At 43.5% G+C, this 18,775-nt stretch overlaps 2 protein-coding genes across 2 annotated transcripts; one reads left to right on the forward strand and one right to left on the reverse strand.

Moving 5' to 3' along the window:
* Positions 1 to 2,961: 2,961 nt before the first annotated feature.
* LOC115331946 lies at positions 2,962 to 12,278 on the reverse strand. Its single transcript, XM_040214303.2, has 5 exons — positions 12,266 to 12,278; positions 11,508 to 11,563; positions 10,071 to 10,083; positions 9,037 to 9,155; positions 2,962 to 3,327 (listed from the first exon to the last, which is right to left on the reverse strand). Exons 1-5 carry the CDS (start codon positions 12,276 to 12,278, stop codon positions 2,974 to 2,976), a joined length of 555 nt encoding a protein of 184 aa, XP_040070237.2. The 3' UTR covers positions 2,962 to 2,973.
* A 3,462-nt stretch (positions 12,279 to 15,740) lies between these two features.
* LOC120843088 lies at positions 15,741 to 17,146 on the forward strand. Its single transcript, XM_040214315.3, has 3 exons — positions 15,741 to 15,825; positions 16,025 to 16,232; positions 16,321 to 17,146. Exons 1-3 carry the CDS (start codon positions 15,741 to 15,743, stop codon positions 17,144 to 17,146), a joined length of 1,119 nt encoding a protein of 372 aa, XP_040070249.3.
* The last annotated feature ends 1,629 nt before the right edge of the window (positions 17,147 to 18,775 follow it).

Raw genomic sequence — 18,775 nt, forward strand, 5'->3', positions numbered from 1 at the left:
GTTGGAAAACGCGGCGGAACGGTGTGCGTCAAACGGCAGAGGAGCTCGCTCGTGGTGATAAAAAAGACTATATTATGCGCCGAGAAACTGAGGGAGATGAGAACGCGATAGCTAGCTGCCTATGTCTTCACTGTACTCGTCGAACGCGGTAGAACGCGAGAGCTAAACACCGGACGCCGGCGTACCGCGTCCTGATGGTCTTATGCCCCTCGACAAAAAAACATTCTACCTACCGCCACCACACCCTTTAACTATCAAGTAAAAATACGTAAGCTATCTCCTGCTTCTGGATGCCAATATTTGTCGTTACACAACATGCTGCGTGTTTGGCTGTACATAATTTTGCCATCAATAAACTTCTTTTACATCACCTCTTGCTGTGGCCGTTTTTTCCTGGGCTGGTGTACAAACCTTCTCCCAACAAGACACATAAACACTCATGCAGTTCTTGTTTTTAAAGCTGATTAAATTCTTCTTTAGAACTGAAGCTGTCTTTTTGTCGGAAACAAATAATAGTTGTAAATAACAGCCCTTGTACTCATTTTTGGTAAATAGAGTTTGTTCGTAAAAAAACAACGTTCTATCCAAAAAAAAAAAAAAGAAATGCGACTGCTCTATACTTTAAAAAGCTGTCATCAAGCCTTAAAGGGTGCCTTCAAAATAACTGAAAAGTAAACGGATACATGTCTAAAATAAAAAAAAAGAGAGAGAAAGCTCGCAAGCGAGGTTAGGCAAACGCTGAAAATAGTGTCCGAAACTAACATTAATTGAAACCGAAACTAATTTACAGTCTCTGCCGATTGCTAGGTGTCCGTCCTGTCCTTTCACTATCTCGGCCACTGGGAACATTCTGCGGTGCCTATGGGAGTCTCCACTCTTCATGTTTACTACTTTACTCTATGCTTGTATGACATCGCGACAACGCAAAACTAAAGCGGATAGGCAGCTTCGCTCTATGGGTGTAATGGTTATTTGCGGTTGGACGCGCCCAGAGAAAACTAAACTTCGCAACTACCACATTTCTGAGATTTCGAGGTCTTGCTGTGAATACAAAATGATATCAGAAGGGAAGTTAACGAAGTGCAACAACTGCATTACTTCTTTATTTGGGTTATAAATATCTAAACATTTAGATTACAAGGTTAAGTTGTCACTGAGAACTTTGCTTGATTGCTTTCAATATTCGCGCTTACCATGGCGTTTGTTGTTTTACAGCTGGCAACATTAGTTTCCTTCCCTCGTATTCTGTCGCGCTCTTTCGGCATCTTTCACTCGAGACTCCAGATGTCAGCACACTCTATTTGAAAGCTCCTCCTCACTAACATTTATCCACCTGACGACAAGAAAACGAATGACCGAGGCCATCCAGATATTGCCTTCGTCATTGACGTGGAAAAAGAAAGGAAGATTGAAGATGAGAAGGGCTGAGTCTTGGACGGCCAACAAAAAGTCTTTGGCGTATCCCGTCTTTTAGCGAGGGCCTAAGGTTTTCGTAAAGATACTCGGCAAGTATTCAAGGACACCTCAAAGCGAAGCGCTGCCAAAGCCTGAAAAAAGCACAAGCACATTAATAAAAAATAAAAGCGCGACGTCACGGAGCATTTTTTGCTTTGATTGAGTAAGCTGGCGGATCAGTGGGCATAGAAAGACGGAGAACGTCATGGCTTCGCTTTTGGTGCTGCTTCATGGGCCCCTTGGCCCTTAGCGTTGACCGCACTGTAACAAAATTTCGGATGATCGCTGACTTGCTTCAAAATTTGTTTAAAGCAATATTATTAGACACGGCTTAACTATTCACCCAAATTAAAAATAAACTCTTTTTCTTTTGCGATGTGATATAATTTTTCAATTTGGTCATCATCGCTTCTTCGAGCCACACAGCTCTACTGGCTACACCGAACGCGTGACGACAGAAGTTGTACTTTTGGCAGAGCACTCCTTGCCAATTAATTACATGAAGTTTGATGGTGGACAACGAATGCTTTCGAAGATACACTAGCAGAGCAAAAAAACTCAAAGAAAACACAAATGAGCTACATGTTAGGTTGATTAGACAGCCTTCTCGACCTGAAAATAACATAGCACGCGACGTGACTCTCCTGGCCCCCATAATGGTGAGTTTTCAAAAACATGTAAACACACAAGACGCCACAAAACGCACCCAAGAACGCTTCGCTACGGAGATGACCGACGCTTCGCTACGGTGATCGGCGGGGCGCTCAAGGTCAAAATGGACGCGCCTCAGACATAAAACACAAAGAAAAGCACAGCCACGCAGATGCTTTGTCACGGAAGCCGTCATGAAACCGGCGGGGTTCACCGCGCTTGAGCAGTGGGTGAACATGATGTCACCACCGGAGCGCAGTGTGCGAAAGAATGACGTAGCACGCTGCTTGTAAGAATGCACTACGCGAAGCCACTTAAGACTGCTTACGTGTAGGAATGCTTAAGTATTCCTACACGTAAGCAGTCCTAAGTGGCTTCGGTGAGTTTTATGTAAAACAACAATACCTAACAGTGCTTTGTATTAGAACAATCAGGAACCTGCATTCATACAATATAAATGCTTTATTTTCAAAAACGTAAACTTTTGCCATAAATTTTCTGTCCAACCTATACAGTCCAAAGCATATAACGTAATATATCTTGCATGTCGACAACAGTTAAAAATCGGTTGGCTGTTATGTCTAATTTATTTGTATGCGCCACTCGATTAATAAACAATCTACATCTTCCACCCCGCAATCAATAGAGACGCTAGGCCTTTTCGTGTGTGCACAAGGAGATTGTAGTATGCCTGTGCCTGATAACTTTCAACATTTCAGTTCTGGTTTCCACTACCGGGTAATCGAAATAACATTGGTGACAAAGATTAATTTTTTATTGCGACTTAAATCTACGCGTGTAGGATATACATTCATTTAACAGCAATTTGTTTACGCCTACACAGCACAAAAAAGTTTAACCACACATCTAGCCTGCTTGCTCGTTAATTTTTTTCTGAATATTAGTAAATCTAAACGCTTCGACGCAGCTCCAGAGATACTTCTTATCAAAGTCTGTGAGTCCATCCTCGACGACCGTGCCATCGCACATTTTGGTTCCTTGTTCAATAATGCCGGCGCCTATCTCGTCGATGTCACCGGACATTGCGGCAATGAATGTGCTGAACTTCTCTACGTCTTCGAAGACGTTCTTGTTCATCTTCTCCAGAATGATAGCCGTCATGGTGTCCTTGGCCGTCTTCATGCCTTCTCCCGTTGGAACCGTGTTTTCAAGCTTTTTTTTCGCAAGGTTAACCATGCTTCTTAGTTCCTCTGCAGTGGCCTGCATAAGCATAGGAAAGTTTCGAATGTCGCGTGAACAAAGAAAAAACACTCACTTGAAATGTTATTTTTCTTTTAAATAAACAAATAAATTTTAAATAATTTTAATTTTAAATAAAAAATAAACAATAAACAAAACATTCGTTTCCTTCATCCGCATTGAGAATTTAAAAGAGCACATTTGTTCTCAGGCATTACATATTCAATCTTTTAACGTTCGGTAGCCACAAATATACCTTCATAAAGGTATTAAGTTTCGTCCTGAAGTCTCATACAATCGAAGGTGAAGCAGCAAATGCGCTATATGCTTTCAACTCAAAACATGCATAAGCGCGCACAGAGCTAGCTACACTTGACTGTGGGGCGTTTTAGCCTGCTACTTTCGTTATTATTATTTTGGAGAGCTTGATTTTTTTTCTGTAGTAGCAAATGTACATCATTCACTGTTTTTGTTTTTAATAATGACGATAAACCTAAGCGCACTAAACTATCATCTTTGATACAAATAACATAAAATCGGCGAGTTTTTATGAGAATTTTTTAACTTATTGAAATTCTGGCTGCCCGCCACGTCAGGTCATTGTGAAATAAGGGCTACTTGAGCCTGTCAGATCGCCTCAAGGTATCTGTATTAGGTATATTAGAAGGATGCACGTCAAACCAGAAACCGTAGTCTTGAGAATTAGGATGCAATCGATCAGTGACCACGCACATTAAACTTTATGCTGCTCCCCTGTGCGAGTATTTTTTCCATTTATATATTTCAGTGCATTAAATGCGACTGATTGTTTCCTTTCAACAAAAATTTGTAGTCATTCCAGGCGCCATGTAGTTTTCTTCCAATATTAACATCGCATGAGAGCCTTAAACTTCTTAGTGATTTACCGTTGAATCGCCAAGGCGTCATTTGTGGGACGACCTTTACAAGCTACTTCCAGTCAGGCCGTGGTAATCGAGTAACTAAATAACTGCAAACGTACGCTACACGCTAGTCACTAAATTAGCGTTAAAGTCGCTAAACAGTTGACGATGTGGCAAAATTCAGTTTGGTGGCAGGTACCACAAGAAGGAAACCCTTGGCTTGGTAAATAAATGTGCACTCGGCTTGCTTCAGTGTTCAAAATGCTTATCAGTCAACAAGTGTTTGACTGAATTCATGCTATTACCCGAGATTAAGAAATGTGTATGTATTAACATGCAAATGTTAATACATTTTGAAAAACAGTAATGCGAAATTCTAAAGAAGGAAAAAGATGCTCGAGAAACAAATTACGACCTTATTAAGAGAGCGCCCACTTTTTTAGATTTCGGTTTGTGTCGTCTGACGCAATCGACAACACGGTGGGCAGCACATTACTATCTGATTTCAAATGATCCCCTTTCGTAAGCAAGCTAAAACTGCAGGAGCACTAAAGCATTTTGCGCAAAAGTCACTCATTGTAATAATAAGATGTCAATACTATCGTGCATATTACCATATATAGATCCAAAATAGACTCTAAGAAATGCTTGCGCGTCTACCTTCCTGCAAAACACTGAAAGGGCCATTCTATGCGATCTACGAAATCAGCTCAGCGAATGATGAGGCGGGAACATCCCTTTAGACCTAAAAATAAAGTCTGCACTGTGGCATTGCTCAACGCAAAGCGTCATGCTTGCATTGCGTAATTCCACAGCGCACACTTCATTCTGAGGTCTGAACAGATGTTCCGCTTCATTATTCGTTGAGCTGATTTCGTAGATAGCATAGAATGGCTCTTTGAGTGTTTTGTGGGTAAGCAGACGCGCAGGCATTTCTCAGAGCGTACACATATTTCAATACTTTTACATCTTGACTTTTTAATTGTGAACAGTTTTCCCGTAATACCGTTGAGTCTTATCATATGTTTAATATATAATTTTACAACATTCAATATTATTCTAGAAAATGGTTGTCCGAGTCTGTACATAAAAATTACAAATTTTTTAAGATGTCTTAAAAGAAAGTAGAGCAACTTCCTAAAAAAAACAAAAAAACTTTAATTGTCTTTAAATTTAGAGGGTATAATCTCCTTTATAATATACCTATGTTGCCTAAATCAAACGGATGTTGCATTATTTCGTCTCTGTCAATAAGCTCAATGCTTCGAAATGTATACAGGGTGTTGGTGCCACTTCAGGACGCCATAACAACAGGAGAGACATACTTCCGCTTCTCCTATGCTTAGGGTGGGTGCTGGACGACTCTCGCTTTAATAGCGAGCAATTAGGCGAGAGCTACTCTCTAGAAACGCCCCAGTCTCGTACTTTTAACTTGCCGATGCGCACGGGCGCGAACCAAATGTCACAAGTGAAGTTCTTACGATTATCTCGAGACGAGGGACGCTACCAACGCCGCCGAGCTTCGGTGATCGTAGCTAAGCAGACGGCGCTCGCCTACTTTGATGTGCTGCCAACAGATGGCGCAACGGGACCAACGCGCGGATGCGGAGCCAGCGGCGCCTCGAGCGATCATCTCCGTACAACGACAGGTGCCGAACGGGCTTTTACGGCGGGTGTAGCCCGAAACAACCCATTCCCGTTTGAACCCGTCCCGTTTCGACCCATTCCCGAAACAACCTTCCCGTTTGAACCCGTCCCGTTTCGACCCAATCCCCAAAACGACCTTCCCGTTTGAACCTGTCCCGTTTCAATCCGTTGCCGAAATGCCATTCATATTTGAACCAGTAGCCAAGACATATTTTACGTTTAAATTCGTCCCGTTTGAAGCCGTTGGTATAGAGCACCGCACATCTCAACCTCTTCGCGAAAAGTGTCCATCGTTCTAATCCTAGTTTGCGCAGTTTTTCTGCAAAGGTGCAGGCGAGCAATTCAGTTATGCTGTGACATATTTTTGCTTCTAAACGTATTCTTAAAATATGCAATACTTTCAGACAAGCTTCAACGAAATATATTTCTACATGAACCTCTTAAAATGTTTTTTTTCAAGATGGTTCCCAAAATGTGTAACTACGAAATGGACTATGTACACTGCCTGACAACGCTACCACGAATACGATGTTGGCGATTTTTCGAATTTTATTTCGAAATTGTATTAGAAGGTATCACATTTTACCGCTTAGGTTAGTGGCCCAGATGAGAACATTCATACACACTAATAATATTGATGGCAGTCTTCTGATTTTTTTTCGACAAACAGCTATAACCAACAATCGTTTGTTCGCGCTAATGGTTTTGCGCTCTGTACAATAATAGGGAGCTTTCGTAGACCGTTTTCGACGTCACGCGACGCTCCTCCACAACCCGCTATACGATACCCAGAACTCTACAGTCAAGGCCATCGGCGCGCAGGCGCAGTAGCGGCTTCTTCGTTTCTTCGTTTCGGAGGGCTTAGCGAAAGGGGAAACGCGGTCTACGAAAACTCCCTAATAAAGTCTTAGAGTAACGCAGGAAAGCCCTTTGAGTAAGCAAGAATTAGCGTTGCCTAAGTCTTTATATCGCGACGCTATTTTTAGGTTACCCAAAGCGCTTGCGTACGTCATTCTAAAACTTCCTTATAGTTATTCTAAAGCTTCCTTGTAGTAATTCTAAAACTTCCTTATATTTATCATTTTAAAAGTGATAAATCAGACAGGCTGACGGGCATATGATTGCGACTTCATTTTTTTACAAGTTCAAACTCAGAACCGTCGCGTACACAGGCGAAAATCATAAACCACAAAATGCTATCACCTTGGTTGAGGAAGTTGAGCAGGAAAATCGCGGCATCAGAAAGGAGACACTCCAATTGTGATAGTTCGCGGCGGTCACCTGGCCCGCACGGCACTACCATTTGCAAGATGCTGCAGCTACATCCTTGTCAAGGCCTCATCCTGTCTGCAGGTCGATGAAGTTGTAAATGTTCGGGTGAGCCCTCCCTGGCACAGTGTTTATCTTACGGTGCCGTGTCTCCGAGGTTGCTTCGGGAGAGGGAGAAGTAATGTGAGCAAGGAGAACAGACACTGGACACTTGAACCTAATCAACTGTTAACGAACAATACAAACGAACCGAACGATGGCCGAAGCGGGAAGGTTGTTTCGAGAAAGGGCGAAATGGGAAAGGATGAAACGAGAAGGTCGTTTTGAGCCGGGTCGAAACGGTAAGGTACAAACGGGAAGGTTGCATTAGGAATGGGTCGAAACGGGAACCACCCTTTACGGCACGTAGCATTGCAAGCTGACACGGTGCTCTGCGAGAGAAACCTCAAACACCAAAGCAAAGAAGTCCATATATTAAAAGTTGGAGTTCGCAGAAACTCGCGTCGCATTGACGGAGGCGTATCAAAACCTTTCTGAAGGTTGTCTGCTAAAACCAAGCCCCAGCTCGGGGACCCCATTGGGGAAACTCGGCGCTTATGTCCGGCGCCTCGGTGCCCATTGTCGATGTCCTGGCGTTCACGAAGTAGTTTAACATGTTTAAGGACTGTAGGCACTACTCACTACGGGTCCCCCAAAACAAGCAAAAGCAATGTCCAACCGGAAGCAGCATACTCCCCCGGTAAGTTTGGTCATGTTAGCTTACAAAGCGATAGCTTCACGGGTGACAATTTGCAAAGATTTCAAGCTCGCCGACTGTAATCGCCGCTATCTAAAGAATCAACAACAAACAAAGAAAAAAAAAACTTTCCGATATTTTATTTCGGCGCGAGGAGAGAAGAGTCAAGTTTTCCTGTCGGCCGCGCTGAGCGAAGAAAGAAAAGATGGGGAGCCCCGCGTCGGTCCCGCGTGTAACGGCGCGACGTAGAGAGAGTCTTCCTGTCGGTCTGCTTTAAACTGTTGTTTTCGAACATTACTCTCGTTATACGAATTCCCACTGTGGCAGTATCCAGTTACTACGAGTAAGGTTCGATGGTTTTAGAGATTCCCACCGCGCTTGATTTCACTTTAGCATCTCTACATATCGCACCCAACTGGAAACGTAAAGCAGTCGTGCTCAAACTCGTCGCCTGGCAACCGCCTCTCCCGCAGATATTCGCTTTATTTCTTTGCTTCACCTGCCCACTCTGCGCTCATCTCTCGACTCCCCCCCCCCCCCCCCCCCCCCCCCTCAACATTATCTCCTCCCTTCACCGCTCAATGTCGCGGGGAAAAGCTACGCCCTTCCCTGGATCGTCACAGCCGAGCGCTCTTCCTAACGGCGACGGTCGTTTGAGGCTTGCGTTCGCCAAGCGAGTACTCATCGGTTCCAGTTCACGGCGACCACCCCCTTGAACTGGTACGCGCATGCGGTGCCTGGCCTTACGCACTTATTTCACGGGTCACCAGGAACTCGCGGTGGTCGTCAGCGCCCTCGATGACGCCTACCGCGACGACAATGAGAAATAAACAGGTTGCACCTCCGTCCTCAGGTTCGTGAAGGCACCATTTTGCCCGCATTACGTGACCGTGCTACAGTAGTCGCTTTCATTTTCGTTTACCTCCGCACACCCTGTATGCTAGATATACCTCGCATACTACATTTCAATTTAGTATTGGCTTTGGTAAATGAACGTAAAATGTTTGTAAATCAGCGCCCAACGTGTCTTTCAAGATTAAGGACGCCCACGCCACAGGGGCTGCAATCGATCAGCGTTATCGCACGCATGATGACGCGGAACGTGCGAAAAGAAAGGTGCTTGTGATTCGTATTGAACAGAAACTAACGTTATAAAAAATTACCGCGATAGTGCAATTACTTGATCGATATACGTACCGTATCAGTCATTTGCGCTTGTTCGCGGAGGATCGGATTCAACCGTTTTGAGTATTCTCTCAGAACTTGACCCAAGCGCTGTGCTTCCTCACCCAGAGAAGATCTCATGATCTTGGGGTCTTTGGGATAAGCAAGAGGGAGAATAAATATTACGAGATTTTCTGAGTGGTCTAATAGAAGCTCACAAAGCAATGTCATTCAGATTGTATATGTAATGGCAATAAAAAAGAAGGATATAATTTGAATAATATTGCTTAATTGTCAAGTAAGTACGCAACATAAACGCCTTCATACCAATATAGTAAGGTGGGCTACCAGGATAGTCATATTACAAATTGGTAGCGCAAAGGTCAAATACACACTGATGAAACCAGTGCTGGTTCCGTCAGTGTATACTTGACCTTGGAGCTATATATTTGTAAAATGCCCTAACACCCTTTTAAAAACAAAAACAAAAAAAAAACTAAAAAACTTGTCAAGCGTTATAGCGGATGCGACAATTCGCCTTTTCTTATTCAATCTTGTAAAATGTTTATATTTATAGTTGATTCATCCACCTTATCTACCTTACACACATCGCATAGCCACTCACCTTGCGTTGAGGTTGGGTTGTTTCTGAAAAATATACAATAAAATATGGACAATGAATATTTTAATTGTATGAGTAAATTCCTCATTGTAAAAGAAGGCATCTGCATAACTATGAATGCCATTATTTAATATTTTTAGTTTTAAAAATATTGCGCATAACTTTAGAAGTCACTGCAACATTCACTACAGCAACCTGTACTGAAAAACTTGGCAAGCGCGATTACATAATGCCGCATTCACAACTCTTCTCGAAACATGGGTTGCGGCCCTTGTCTCGGATCAGGTCACCAATCTCTGTTTTCCGCAGATATTTTTTCTGAATCTCGCCGACACACCAATGCAGAGAAGATAAGAGACATCTAGCACAAAATGAAGTGCATATTTATGCACATTTGTTTAAGGACACCATAACAGTGAAGAAGTATAGGAAAAAGTTTACTTACGTGGATGCCATGCCTGCAAAGTAGAATATAAAAAATAGGTTTGAGCAACAATACTGATTGAAGGCTTTGTGCTACTAACCACCTCATTAACAAATTGCTGTTTAAACAGCGAAGCAATTACAGCAAAGCAATTACTATGTAAGCCGCAGACTCGTATCCTTTACTCCGGTTCTTGTACTTGTGATTTGCTTCTTTAGTAGATATACATTCGTCTTATTTAAGTCTACCAACCCGCATTTCGGTTTATGAAGCCCCAACCTACTTAAAACGAAAAAAAAGTAAAAAAAAGCAATAAAGACGCAAAAAAGAAATGTACTTGCAATACTACAAAAAAAAAAAAAAAACGCGTCATGCAGAAAGAACATAGCGGAAAAAGATTTCCGCCTAACTTATTTTTATTTTTTTTGAGCAAAGTGTTTGGCAAGATCTTAAAGAGCTCTACTTATAAATATGTGTCCGGTTTCCGCAAGATAGGGGATCGGTGACCGAGTGGGCTAGCGCACACCAGCTCGGAGCACGTGGAGCGAAAGCTCGAGCTGCAAAACCCAGCGACCCTGGTCTCAATCCCCACCCCTGCCCGTTTCGATGTGGATGAGCATCGTAACGGCGTGTGGTCGTGTATCACTACTGCGTGGTGCACGTTAAAGACCCCAGGCTTTGCGGTTGTACTGCACTGGCTAAATTGTTCATCTACAGTGTAAACCAGTGTCGCCCCTACTGGCAGACCAACCTTACGCTGTATAAATCACTCAAACGTCCAATTTGACTTTTTTTGATTTTGCGGTTGTACTGCAATGGCTAAATTTCTCATCTACAGCGAGTGACTCGTCACAACTTTTAAATGGCTGACCTACTACACGCTGTCTAAATATACAGAGAACCTCAATTATTTTTCCGTTAGAAAATCCCTTTAGTTCTATATTTAAAACGTTTTTGATAATACACATTTCTATTTACATAAATTTAGGAACCAGACCGAGAGTTTGTGCCGAGCTCACAGCACACCAAGCAACACATTCTCGCGTGTAAAACATTTTCTAGGTTTGAATAATGTTAGTCCCATTAATTGCACGCCTCAAATGACAATCCCGGTAATGTGAGGATCGGAAACCTAAAATTTTTTAAGAGGCGAATTTTTAACTCTTCCCTTTCTTCATTTTCGGTCTCCTTTATGCACGGCATTACCGTACGCCTATTACGCGAGGTCAAAGTTTTGGGAAGGTTACGCTATGTTCAAGTGAAGAGAACTGGGACTTCAGCGGCGGCGCAGTCCAATTTAATAGGATCTTACAGCAAGAAAAAATACGTCTGACACCGTCTCCACGGGTCTACACGAGTTCCTGCACGTTTTGACGCAAAGTTTAATTGGGCAACATATTACAAGTCCTTACGAGACTGTAGCTATTTAAGCGATTTCTTTTTACGGTAAGGTCTTACCTTCGAGATCTTCGCTTTTTGAGACCACGGTGCCTTCGCCGCTTTCAGAATGCTTTCTGTTTAGACAAAATCTATTATTTTTCTCGCCGGACTGTGTTATCTTATCTATTCTACGCAAGACACTATGTATCGCTGTTCGGCGAACTGAACAATCGATTTGCGCTTTCCAACTTATCTCAAAATCTTAACACGTGTCCTCGACCCTTAGCCTAGTACAGACATAAAGATTTCACGGGATGCTGCGCAGCAATTATGTTTTGTTTCAAAAGGCGCCTGATTCCTTAACCACGAGAATTTCCAGAACGATCTTTAGATTAATACTACCCTGTTACAAATTTTGTTTCTAGAGCTAGACAGTTCCAATAGTCGGTGACAGGTTCAGAGTTTATGGGAAGCGGTTTCCACCTTTTTTCACTTTAGCCGAGCGAACGCTAGATAGGAAGTTGTCTCCCCTTTACCGTTCGCTTTACTAAACTGAAAAGAAGTGACAGACGCATTCCCTGAACTGTCTTCACTTGGCGCCATGGGTGCACGTGGAGTGCGCACCGGGTAACTATGCCTAGCGCCAGTTCTTCTGCTTCTTTCGCGGGGGTCGTGGTGACGTCAGAACGCCGATCTTTGATTGGTTCTAATGGAAGGGTAGTGGGTAGACTCCAAGGGAAGCTGCCTTGAGGTCTACGCACTATCCTTCATTCCCAACAAAACCAGAGCTCTGCGTTTTGACGTCACCAAAACACCTGCAAAAGAAGCAGACGAACCTGCGATACGCATTGCTTCCTCCTTTGAGCCAATAGAAAAACCTAGCGGTGTGGGTTGTATGTTCCTCTATGCAACATAAGTGTAAAATATTCATGGGGTTACGTTCCCCGACTGGTTTCGGCACCTCCTCTAGGTCAATGGAAGTGATTGAGCGAGAAATCTTTGATCGAAAAGTGTTTTAACGCCCACAATTGAGACAAATGCATGCTTTCGCATGTTGTTGTCGAAATATTATGCTTTCCTGGTTGACCGAAGTTAGCTTGTCTGAAACCGACAATGATTGTAAAGGAGCGAAACGGCAACCTTCGATTCGTCATTTAGCATTCGCGTAACATTGATCCCACCGCACGGTTGATTAGTTTCCGAAAAGAGAACCGCTCATTTGCATCCCTGTCATACGTTCGAACGACATCTTTTGCAATTGTTTTAGTGTATGCATTACTAGAACATATCGCGACAGATCCACGTCAATCGAGTGTGGGCCAACATGTTTATAAGACATTCGGAAGGGTGCAACGTTGGTGAACAAAACATCCATCGCTTCACCAGTCATTGCAATCATCCTCGGTTGTGAGACTAAAGAAAGTAGCAGATTATTCCAGAAGAAGGCTTGAAATACATTTATGAGTACCTTTCCCGCGCAATATAGACAGCATGAAAACTCGGAGGTGCTGCACCCTGTCGCTTTCCCGTTTAACATCCGACAACAATGTCCGGGGGGCGGAGCGTTCTCATTCAGTTCGCACGCCATTACACAGATGGCGCGGTAGTGGATGCTGACCTGTGGAGGGTCCATATCATCCATTGAAGACTGCACTCGCGGCATACGCAAGCGAACCGTTGCGTACTGTAAACGACTTAATTCTCGCGAAGACCAACTTTTCGCGAATTTCGCGAATCGACAATTCGCGAAAAATAGGTCCCGCGAACAATTCCGGTAAAATGCAAACACATTGGAATCGATATTGAGATCCCACCGTGTCGCGAAAATGAAAAGCAGTGAATTATTTTTAAAACTAACCTCGACCCAAATCGCGAAATATTGAGCCGGCGAAAAATATGTCGTTCACAGTATTTTACTTCGAGAAACCTGGTTCGGTGGCGGTGGCACCAAATGGAATTCGCAATTACTCCTTACGGACTGTAGACGCTTTGCAGAAGCTGTGAATCGGCACCAGCATTACCGACCTTCGAAGTTTGTTTCCCCCTATTACGTGTATTTCACCAGATCAGTGTGTATACTACATGAAAAAATAAATGTTATCTTCTTGTGAGAGATAATGTGAAGACCCGCGTGGTTGTTTCTGGCCAAATAAAAGAAGGCTTAATATTATTGTTATTATTATTATTATTATGAATATTGCCGTCATCATCATCATCATCATTCCCACAGCAGGACTGATTATTGCCATTTTGCATTGTGCGGTGTCCTCTGCAGCAGTAACTTTTGCGGTAGATCGTTAACGCCCGCTTCGGTAACCAAGCATCTCGGTAAGAAAAGAGAAGGCCGGGAACGTCGGATATAAGGCTGTAATTTGGCGCGTACTATAGAAAGAGCCGGAAAGGAGAAAGCCTTCTCTTCTCTCACCTTCTAGCGTTGTCTGCTCCTTTGGATGGACAAAACCAAGCACATGGCTGGCATGTAAACTAGGTTTTAAAATCTCGTTATTTTGGCAATGTCAGGTGCAAATACGCAGGATTATAGGTATGCATGTTTTCGTACAATGTTACACCCGATAAAAAGATATATAAACTAACACAATCCTGCTATCCCAAAATGTCTTTGTATCTTCTATTAATACCTACTTGTGAGGGAAGTGTGTTTATTTTATTTGTATTTTCCATTATCTCTTTTAGAAGGAAGTGTACAGTAGCAACCCACTACTTTTGTCATATCTTACCGGCGATTGTGGTGCCTTATGTGTATGTTTACGTTTCCTGTTAAAAACTTTGTTCCGTCTTATACGTGTTTTCTTCACTCCTGAGTGTAACATTAATTTCTTTTCTTTTCTTGATATCCATTCCATCAACTGTATGTACTATCTGCCTTACTGGTTTCTCTTTCTGATGCTTTTGTTCATGTTAAGATATGTCACATGTACAAAAAGAAAACTGTATGTAACCACTCCTGCACTGGCTGCCAAAAGGCAGCTGGCAATAATCAATACATAAAAAAAAAACCTGCCACGCAAATATTAAAGGAAAGTTATTACAACATCGTAAACAGTGTAGTCGGTCCGGCGCCTCCGGAGAAGATGGAATGCGGTTGCAGAAGTGTTTTATGCAAGATAGACTTTGTACTGGTTTAGGCATTTAGCAACCATGTTTCAAAAGTGGAGATTAGGAAAAAAAAAAAGAAGACGAACGTGTTTACCCATCAAAAACAATAACCACGTCATCATTCTTTTCTTTCTATCAACAACGAATTTGCACAGAATGTATTCCCTGCTAGACATGGCTATGCAAACCTTAGAGGGCTTAAAGTATCGCAGGTGTTTGTAGTGGTCTACTTGTAACCAAAATAACGTTTTGTGGTGATTACTCGTAGGTTGTACTCGGGAAGGGACGTCTGGAGGAATAGAGTGATACGCGGCATTTGTGTGAAGTGTGTGGGCTCCCTGACAGGCTCCTCAGCTCAGATGCCCGACTACAGGGCACAAGGGAGGGGGGGGGGGGGGGGGGGACTTTCCCGGCATGGCGGCGACGTCACACCGGCCACGCGCTCATCGCGCGCGCCGCCTAGATAATGAAGATGAGAGGCGGCGCACGGGCAGTCGCTGGCTAGACTCAAGGGCCGCTGGTGCTCGTTGGTTTTGTGTTAGTATTCTTCATTGTCTAGTTCATGTCCCATTAAATGTAGTTTCTTGTTTTTGAAACCGTTGGATCCGTGCGATTCCTCCGGTTCGGGTATGCAGCGAGGCAAACCGACCACAAGTGTCCGCTCCACAAGCGACGCACATGTCGCTTGCGTTGTCGATGTCGGTGGCTGGAATCATGCACTTCAAGCTGCAAAACTAGCCGGAATTGCAACCACACGTTATTTTTGCAGGGTCGCAAAATCTGAAACACAATGCCTTTAGGACGACATGAATTTCTAATTCGCCGCTAGAGTCAGTGACGTGGTCAGCGATAGCTCAAGAATCGTAGGGCATTACTTAAGGCGTTCACGCTTCTCTCTTTGTAATTTGTGGTGACGCATTCATACCGGATAATGACGCAATCTGATTAAATAAAAATTGATAATCAGATGTTTGAGACACGTTACCTCATGTGTTTTTTAACCTCTCAGTGACTGTGGCACGTTTTCAAATCAGATTGTTGCATTATTTGACTACCTCCCCCTCCTCCTCAGTCCCTGTGACCCCAATCGGGGACAGTGTTTTAAGCGCGTGCAGTTGGTCACCAAATGGGAGTCTCCTCTTCAAATTCAAATTTCCCGCCTCTGCAAGCACTACTTTATCGACGCTCCGTGAGATGGCGCTACTGGTCCAGCAGAAGCGCTGCACAGCGCGTTCCAAGATGGCATCTTCCATGGAATCCGCACGCCGTCGTCCTCGTGGTGAGTAATTTTTTTTTTTCTCAAGCAATATGCACTAGAACGTTACTTTCAGGGTGTCGCAGTCCTTTTGAAAGGTCAGAACACTGCCTGAGAAGAGTTTAGTGTCATAGTTGCGTATTTATTTGCTGCTAAGCGTTGTTTAGATCTGATGTCCCCAATCGGGTACTGTGGGTCCTAAGTACCACTTGATTGCTTTCAGCACCGTACCTGACTGACGAAGAAATTCAGGCCCTACTGCAAGAAAGTGACGCTGATCTTACAGACTCAGAGGACACCGATGCTGTTGCCAATGGTGTGGACGGCCGTGGTGATACAGAACCTGAGAGTGATGATAGTGACGACAGCCAAGACGATCAAAGTGACCAAAGGCCACCAGCAATGACTCCGCCAAGGTGGAGGAGCAAAGCGTATGTATCTTTCAGTATTCTACGCGTATATCAAGTAAACTAGAAGATGCTCTGTGCACTGAAACCCACTTCTTATTTTTGAAATCAGATTTTCCGGCATTACCATCAGAGAAGAGGAGGAAATACCAAGCAGCCAGGCGCGCCAGGAGCCAGACACACCATTGAAATATTTTCTTAGATACTTTCAAGAGGACTTCTGGGAGGAATTAGCATACCAGACAAATCTATATTCCGTTCAGGAAAAGGGGGGGAGGTTAATTCAAACGGATTCAAGAGAGTTGAAGATGTTTGTTGGTATCCACATTGCCATGGGTGTACTGAAGCTCCCAAGAGTTCGGCTCTACTGGTCCCAAGCGCTAGGTGTTGATCTAATTGCACAAGCAATGTCAAGAAACAGGTTCTTTGAACTGAGAAGCAACATTCACTTTGTTGACAAGGTGTCGGTAACCACAAAACAAAAGGAAGAAAACAGGCTCTTTCTAGTAGAGCCTATTGTGAACTCGTTCAGAAATGCTTGCTTGGAGCTGCCCCGATCTCGTGAACTATCAATCGATGAGCAGATGATTCCGTTCTCGGGGAGATGTCCCGTGCGGCAGTGTGTGCCTTCCAAGCCAAATCCTGTCGGCCTTAAAAATTTTATAATGGCATCTCCGGATGGCTTGGTTCTGGACTTTGCCATCTATGTTGGCAAGGGCACAGTGTCTGATGATGACATGCGAGAGTTCGGACCTGGGGGAAGCGTCGTCAAGAAGCTTCTGGAAACACTAAGGAGGGACCGAGAGACTTTCGTGTTCACTGACATGTATTTCACGGGCCTGAAGATAGCTGAGCACCTCATTGAAAAAAAATGTTTTTATGACCGGCACAGTGATGGCCAACCGTACTCGTGGCATTGCAGGGACAATGCCGCCTGACCGGTCAATGCAGCGCGGTGAGTCACACTGTAAAGTGCGAAGTGACGACAAAGTGTGCATTGTGAAGTGGAAAGACAACAAATCTGTCTTGGTCTGATCCACTGCATTCGGCACAGAGCCCGAAGGAAGTTGCGAGAGGTGGTCGAAAGATGAAAAGAAGAAAATAAAAGTGAAGCAACCCGATGCAGTTGCAAGGTACAACAGGTACATGGGCGGGGTTGATTTAATTGACAGGTTTGTCTCCTACTATCGGATCTCTTTGCGAACAAAGAAATGGACTGTCCGCGTCTTTGCCCACTTCTTAGACTTGGCCTGTTGTAACGGCTGGATAGAGTACAAGAGACACTGTGAACGAGCTGACGTTCCAAAACAGCAGAGACTAGATCTTCTTGACTTCAAAATGAACATTGCAATTTCACTCATTCAAGCAGAAATACGGGGATCCAAGAGAGTGCGAGAGCAGGAAGAGGAGAGCAATGAGGAAGAGACTACACACACTCGGCGGCAGAGGAGCAAAATCATTCCGCTTCCTCCAGATGATGTCAGATACGACATGGCAGGGCACTTCCTAGAGCACCAAAGGCTTGGATCACATATGAGGTGTAGGTATCCAGGTTGCGTGGGCAAATCAAGGGTCAAATGTCTGAAGTGTGATGTATTTCTGTGCCTCCAGAACCGCAACTGTTTTGTTGCCTTTCACACGCACTGAGTCCCACAGGACCCAATCGGGGACAGCCTAATTTCACAACTTCCCTTCTTTGTTTGAAAGAACTATTTTTTCCAGTGATTTTTTGTGTGCTCAAGTGCCAAATAAACAAGCTTGAAGCAAATCGTGCAAGTTTTCTGATCTTGGGACTGAAGAGGATATGTGCACAGAATGGATGGGGGCAGTCGCGTGGCCCAGCAGTTGAAGCGGTGGCCGCTAGGATAGTGCCTTCTCGGTTGTAGGGCCGCCGCGCATCGCCTTTATGGTTTAGGAACACTGTACATTACTTTTACATTTCTTTTTGCATATTCTGACATTATTAAGATGAAAGTTTTACAAACCGGTCACTTTTGTTAACGCTGGCTGCAGTTCATTTTTTTTAAATAAAAAAATTTGTTTCGGAAATTAGATGAACCTATATAGTGTCAATATGCGTGCTTTAGCTAAATACACATGAAATTGTAGACTTGCTAAAATCGTACTAATGATTTAGAGTTGTTTTCTATCGGTTTTTGTAATAAAATAGAGACTGTTCTCTAAAGATTGTTTTAGCTGCCATTCTTTTTTATTACTTAAAAAGTCACACAAAGGGCGCTGCTAAGCATAACCTGCTCAAACGCACTTTATATTTACGTTTATAAAAAATAAGACTGCCATCAACGAACATCTTGAATTTTTATAGATATAAAGTGTTATAAAGTGTAACTTGTGCTGACAAGAAATAACATTGGTGCATTTTCTGATTATTAGAGCGTTCCGAAAAAAAGTTCTTGCGGGGTAGGATGAGTAGAATGCGTTAAAAAATAATGCACGCCGATGTAAAATAGTACCTTAACCACCGCAAGATTTCATCATGAATTCCGGTTGCTCTTCAGATAAAAAACAACGCATCCTCGGGTAGGGTGTCAAAGGCCTTCAACATG

Source organism: Ixodes scapularis, unplaced genomic scaffold (genome assembly GCF_016920785.2).
Source record: "Ixodes scapularis isolate PalLabHiFi unplaced genomic scaffold, ASM1692078v2 PGA_scaffold5__190_contigs__length_132052651, whole genome shotgun sequence".
NCBI lineage: Eukaryota > Metazoa > Arthropoda > Arachnida > Ixodida > Ixodidae > Ixodes > Ixodes scapularis.

Bases quoted from the DNA above. Each gene is read 5' to 3' on its own strand.
- LOC115331946 (XM_040214303.2), bottom strand. The intron at 3,328-9,036 runs GTACGTATATCG...ATGCTTATGCAG, and splicing joins AAGCGCAAATGACTGATACG to GCCACTGCAGAGGAACTAAG.
- LOC120843088 (XM_040214315.3), top strand. From the start codon at position 15,741: ATGGCGCTACTGGTCCAGCAGAAGCGCTGCACAGCGCGTTCCAAGATG. The intron at 15,826-16,024 runs GTGAGTAATTTT...GATTGCTTTCAG, and splicing joins CGCACGCCGTCGTCCTCGTG to CACCGTACCTGACTGACGAA. The intron at 16,233-16,320 runs GTATGTATCTTT...TTTTGAAATCAG, and splicing joins CCAAGGTGGAGGAGCAAAGC to ATTTTCCGGCATTACCATCA.